Here is a 6,000-nt window from a genome sequence, read left to right as displayed (position 1 = left end):
GAACCCGGGAGCTTCGATGACGAGATAGTCAACCACTCAACGTGCTCAGCCACCTAGTCGGCATTAAGACAGGTCAACACTAGCCAAAATATAATGATTCTATAGTACTATAATATTATAGAACTATAGTCTACCTCTCACGGCAATTTTTGCAGGGAAACATTATGGACCAGCTGCCGATATTTCTAATGTTTTTACGTAGTGAACGTTCTTTTTTTAAAAAGAAATTATTTATAATGTATTTTTGCCACTTTTTTGTTATTATTTGCAGGGTAACAAACGGTTCAGTGCCAAAAAAATATTTTTCTTTTCATATTTGCGTATGTGCATGCAAATGAGATAAGGGCGAGGCCGGCTGGTTCAAATTGTATTCGTCACAAATCTTTTTCTTCTTTAAGAATTCAAATAAACATGTATTATTTATTATTTTTAACATCTAATAAGCCTTTCTTCTGTAGATGAAATATCATTGCACAGCACAAATAACAATTCCAACGGTCGTTTTATCACAATGAATAAGCCTACGATTTGCGCGTAACGATTTTCGTTTGTCTATTCGCCAGCCTTCACACGCTGTTCTGTTTTCGAGCTGTAGTGGAAGTGGCCGGTTGGTGCAAGGGAAGGCTGTGCACGTGAATTCCCGCTAACGATGCAGGGGGATTCTGGTCATGAATCAGAAGTTAACACGAATGAAGAACTATCAAAAAAGGAAGACTACGTAGATCCCAGATACGGTAAGTACTTATTGTTTTAACTCAAGAGGGAACAGTGGCCGAATTACTCTTTCCTCTTTAACTAGCTTGACGAATTTGAATAACGATTTACACTGGTTTTTATGATAAACTGATCATGTCACTTATTAGGGAAATATACACAGTTTAGTGCAGTGCTACTTAACGCAGGACTCATGCTCGTTGTACTGCTACCTACACTTTTAACGAAGCCGGGAACAGAATTTTATGTCATGTTGGACATCAGCTAAGTCGTTATGTTCAGTCAAACGTTGTCATTAGGTAAAAAGCGGGCCTCTGAAAGACAAAGATTAGACCTGTTGTGAACACGATGGTAATGAAATCGTTGTTTAATGCCACACCGTTCCGTAATCCATCTTCAGAAAAAGTATCGTGTTACAAAATAATTGCCCTTGTACGGTACAATGTGTGATCTACCTCGCGAATATTTTTACGTAGTTCTGTAGGACAAAAAAAAAAAAAGCCGCGAGTGTGACTTCATGTTTAGTTTGTGAATATGATGAACAGTCGAATTGCTCCGGAAATTAAATTTCAAATTCTATTTCAAGTAAGGGTTGTCCGGGGAAGCTGTTGCTTTTGTAACCTTACCACAATGGGAGTTACAGGTCTATATAGTTGTACAGTTTTAATAATTTTACATTTTTTTTAAAAAAAAATCGCTTCAGTATAAATATCAATAATTGTCATACACAACACATATAGGTTTATTGGTATTTGTATGTCGTTACCAACGTGTGTGTAGATATGAATGCATGTGTGTGTGTGTTCGCACAGTACATATATTGGTTTTAATTGTAGTAAGCTCTCCTGTAAAACTCAGACTTTAACAGGGATTATTAAGAGAATATGCATTTAAAAATTAGGATTTGTCATACTTAAAACATTATGGTCGATATTCCGAGTTACGAATAATATGCACACCATTAATACTAAATTTAGTGCAAAGTCAATTTTAGATTCTAAATTTGTGGAAAGAACAGAAATTTACGTATTATTAAAGGCCAACAAATATCTTTGAAGGTGTAAAGTTTGATATCAATATCCAAACGTACCAGATTTTTTCCCCTTTTAAAAGTTATTTTCTTTACATTCTTTGGGATTTTCTATCGGAAACCTTTATATAGGACAATACTACTGCAAGTTGATTAAATTGTGCAGAAAGTATATTTGAGCGGACTTGTTAATTATTCATGCCATTGAACATGTTAAACCGATACAAACACGATAGGAATATTCTCTTTCTTTTGTTTAGATTTTGTTCGAATATCTTAGAACCTATAGTTTCAATAGATTCAGTAGTTTCTGTAGCTTCATCTGACTGCAATGCTGTTGAAAGACTGATAGATCCCAACGGGGCGGAATGAAATGTAACTAGTAGCATTAAATCACTTGGGAGTATCGAAGTTCGATCTTCCACGGCGCTTCGAATCGAGATATCCAGTCCATACGAGTTGGAACAAGATCGTATAAGGACCGTAAAAAGCAACAAAAAAGTTCAAAACAAAATACTTTCACGAGCCAGGTTCTTCCGACATCAAATGCAAACGAAAGTAAAAAAAAGTTTTGATTTCATCTGTAACTTGGTAACAATAAAAAATAATTTTACCTTTAGATAACACAATAACGAATCCACGTTTCATTGATAAGTACTATTTCTTTTTAAAGAAACTCTTATTATTCAACCTATCTTGCCACCACTAGCGTACACAGGATATTTTTCGGGAGAGACAAATTGCAAAAGTGCATAACTGCATTCTAAGGAGCGGTATACACAACATATTTCGTAAATACCATTTTTAAGCTTCGTTAAAGAAATTGTTAAAGACAAAATGGTAATTCGGGGGTCATTTTAGGGGGGAATTACATTATTTACTGCTTTCATTTTAAAATTTTGATTTGCTCGAAATTTAGTGAACGGTCCCCCCCTCTCCCCCTGCGTACGCCAGTGGTTTTACCAGATGGCGTTTCTGTTGATAAGAAGTCTAAATCACCGCTTCTCAATGTGTATCGTGAAATATGAGGTAACACGATCACTTCCTAGGAAGACAATGAAAAATTTAAGAGAATAATAAAGATAATGATTATTTACCAACAACAGCAGCAATAATGTGTGAATTAATTAGGTGATAACTTCCTTCTTTTGTGTTTGGATAGCATTACGAATGGCTCGTTCAATAATCAATTCAACAATAGGTGGACGCGTAGTTAGAAAAGATACTAGATAGTTTAAAATAGTGGCACATTTGAAATGGGTATTTGGATTGAGCACTTTCTAAAATGCCCTTGACAAATAGTATAATACTTAGCACTTGAATGACAATGATCATTTGTTAGAATGATAAAATGTGGACTTAATATGCACTAAGTTTCGGAATTTTCCCAAGTCGGTGTATGTCTTTATTTTTTTCTTTCCTATAACAGAGCTCTGGCTCCATACGATAAATTTAATCTCTTTTCTTTCATCTTGGCATTGATTGAATAACATAACATAGCAAAATGTCGAGCACACCTGGCACTGCCCTCTGACATGACCAGTGATGCCAGTACACTTCGTAATTTCGAAAATATGCAATAAATAATCCCATAAATCGTCTGTAATCATAAAATGCCTGCCATTTTTTGTTCTTTTTTTCAATTCGATGGCAGAGACTATCGATATACATCGAAAATTACTGCAAGCGACGCATAGCTGTCTTTTATCCATGTTTCTTTTTACTTCGTACAAAAACTTTTTTACACCTTAGTTAAGAGAGTCTTGTTTAATGCTTCATAAATATCCACATAGACAAAGTTAATAGCCAGTGCAAGGTTCACGTCTCTATCGCTTTTTGTACAAAAGTTACGGATGCTTAAGTTTCGGTTGCGTGACTTTTCGAACACCCTGTACTTCTATTAATTATGTTTCTAAGACAAGATCGATACTTACCCTTTAAGTCCGAGAGGAGAACGAGTTTTATGTTTATAACACAATTGAAGATTTTAAAGACAAAATTGTTTTGGGTAATAGAGCAACCCCTCTCCCTTCCCGGGTACGCCAGTGTTCCCAGGGGAAGTGACTCTCTAAGAATAGTACTACAGGGTAAGTCAAAATGATGGACCCGATTTCAGACATTTATTCTGTGAAATATAATAAAGAAATGTTATTGTGAGACATGTGTTAAGAAAGGTAAATTGTCAGTGTTTTTCAAACAAATCACAAGTGTTCTATGTGAGCACCTCGCGTAACACATCATTCATCAAGCCGATAGTCTATCTCCTGCCAAACCTTGTGTAGCATGTTGCGGTCAATATCAGCAATGGCTGCTGTGATGCGGGCACGCAGGTCATCCAATGTTGTTGGAATTGGTGGTACGTAAACATGATCCTTGACAAAGCCCCGCATGAAGAAATCACATGAGGTCAAGTCGGGGAAACGAGGTGGCCAATGAGGGAGAGGTCGATCGATCCTCCTGAGATACACGGCCTATCCAACGTTGTTCCAATGCCCCATTGAGATGGTCCCGAACGCTGCCATGGTAATGCGCAGGGGCACCATCCAATTGGAGAATAAAATCTGCGCTATCCTCTGCAAGCTGTGGAAGGAGCCATAGTTGCAGCATATTATGGAAAACATGTCCTGTCACAGTACGTTCATGGAAGAAAAAGGGCCCATAAATCTTTTCATGGGAAATGGCACAAAAGGCATTCACTTTGGAAGAATCGCGTTCTTGTTCCACAAATTCATGGGGGTTAGCAGTTCCCCATATCCTTACGTTGTGTCTCTTCACTTTCCCTGAAAGGTGAAAAGTTGCTTCATCACTGTAAATTAACCTCTCACCCATCCGCTTCCATTAATGCGAGGAAATCAGCACAGAAGGATGCGCGCAAAACATAATCAGTGTCTTTTAAGGCTTAAACTAGTTGCAAGCGGTAGGGTTTCATTTGTAAACGTTTCCGCAGAACCCGCCAGACAGTTTTCTGTGGAAGTTGAAGTTCTCTCGCTGCCCGGTAGGTGGACTTCTGTGGACTCCGCACGAAACATGTGCGCACTCGTTCCACTGTTTTTTCCCCAGTCGACGGACGGCCAGTCGATTTTCATTTACAGATGCAGCCCGAAACTCTGAAATGTTCATACCACTTACGAATGGCCTTCCAGTATGTGGTTCTCTCCGATATTTGGTACAGAAATGCCGTTGCACACTAATCACAGACTCGTTCACATGATAATCAAGCCCACAGAAAGATCTCTGTTTTTCAGTCAACGCCATTTTCCTGCTTGCTGCTGACTCCTAGCGGTAGAAAGTCGAAACACTGCGTGGAAACTAAACTTTGAAAGAACCTTTCGAAGCGCATGTCTCACAATAACATATGTTTATTAGATTTCACAGAATAAATTTCTGTAATCGGGTCCATCATTTTGACTTACCCTGTATATTATAATGCGCAGATATCGTTTGACATGGTAATAGTGTTTTTTTATTATTTATGATAAAAAGATAAATTCTAATGCATAACATATTAATAATTTGGAAAATGTTTATTTTTCAATGACTGCGCAAAGCACTATGTTGCCTCGTTCCGCTCCGGCCCCAGTGGGTGAATTTGCACTTGATTATAGAGGGACCACAAATAAATGAAGCTTCGGGCAGAAGACTTCGCGCATCTTCCCCTCCATCTGTTCAACTCAGCCTATAGGGACGCCTGCTCCACTCTACTCCTCCCTTTCACGAGCGATTACGATGCTCAGGAAACACGGTTCTGCGCAGGTTCTCTTGCGTGTGGTCCCACTATGTTTCTCCCAGGCGTTTGGCACTCCGCTTCGCGCAGCACCCAATGAGAGTTCAGCGTCTATACTCTGTCCCGTATATCTATGGAGCGAGCGAACGAAAGCAAGTCTCTACACAAGTATTGACTTGAGAGGTCTCAACCAATGAAAAAGTGAGGGAACGGGATTGCGTGGAGGAAAAATAGTGACTACAGCTACCTGCCGTTTACAGGAGCATGTACAACTGTGCTTTGCCCACTCGCTTTCTCCCCTTCTGTACCGTTATGCGCGGCCTTGCTCCAGATATGACCGATATAGATTGTAAGTGGCTCTAAAAGTACCTACAAAGTTTGCAACAGTGTCTGCAGTTTGGCCGTATTATTGGAATGAATGATAATATAGAACCTTCAAGCACAAAGGTTAAATAATTTGTTAACGTTCTGCGGTTAAATCATAGGCGTGCGCATGAGGGAAGTACCAGGGGTATCTCCCCCCGCGTGTACT

General features: G+C 38.8%; 1 protein-coding gene across 2 annotated transcripts in view; it reads left to right on the top strand.

Moving 5' to 3' along the window:
• Positions 1 to 584: 584 nt before the first annotated feature.
• Positions 585 to 6,000, top strand: part of Ctl2 (Choline transporter-like 2) — a 154,491-nt gene continuing 149,075 nt past the window's right edge. For both annotated transcript variants that reach the window (XM_083110122.1, XM_083110123.1), the window contains exon 1: positions 585 to 734. In XM_083110122.1, coding sequence (XP_082966248.1) covers positions 650 to 734 — 85 coding nt within the window. In that variant the 5' untranslated portion in view covers positions 585 to 649. The remainder of the gene's footprint in view (positions 735 to 6,000) is intronic.

This window comes from Lepisma saccharinum, chromosome 23 (assembly GCF_977018435.1).
Source record: "Lepisma saccharinum chromosome 23, izLepSacc3.1, whole genome shotgun sequence".
Taxonomy (NCBI): Eukaryota; Metazoa; Arthropoda; class Insecta; order Zygentoma; family Lepismatidae; genus Lepisma; species Lepisma saccharinum.
This window is presented reverse-complemented; position numbering and strand designations above follow the sequence as displayed.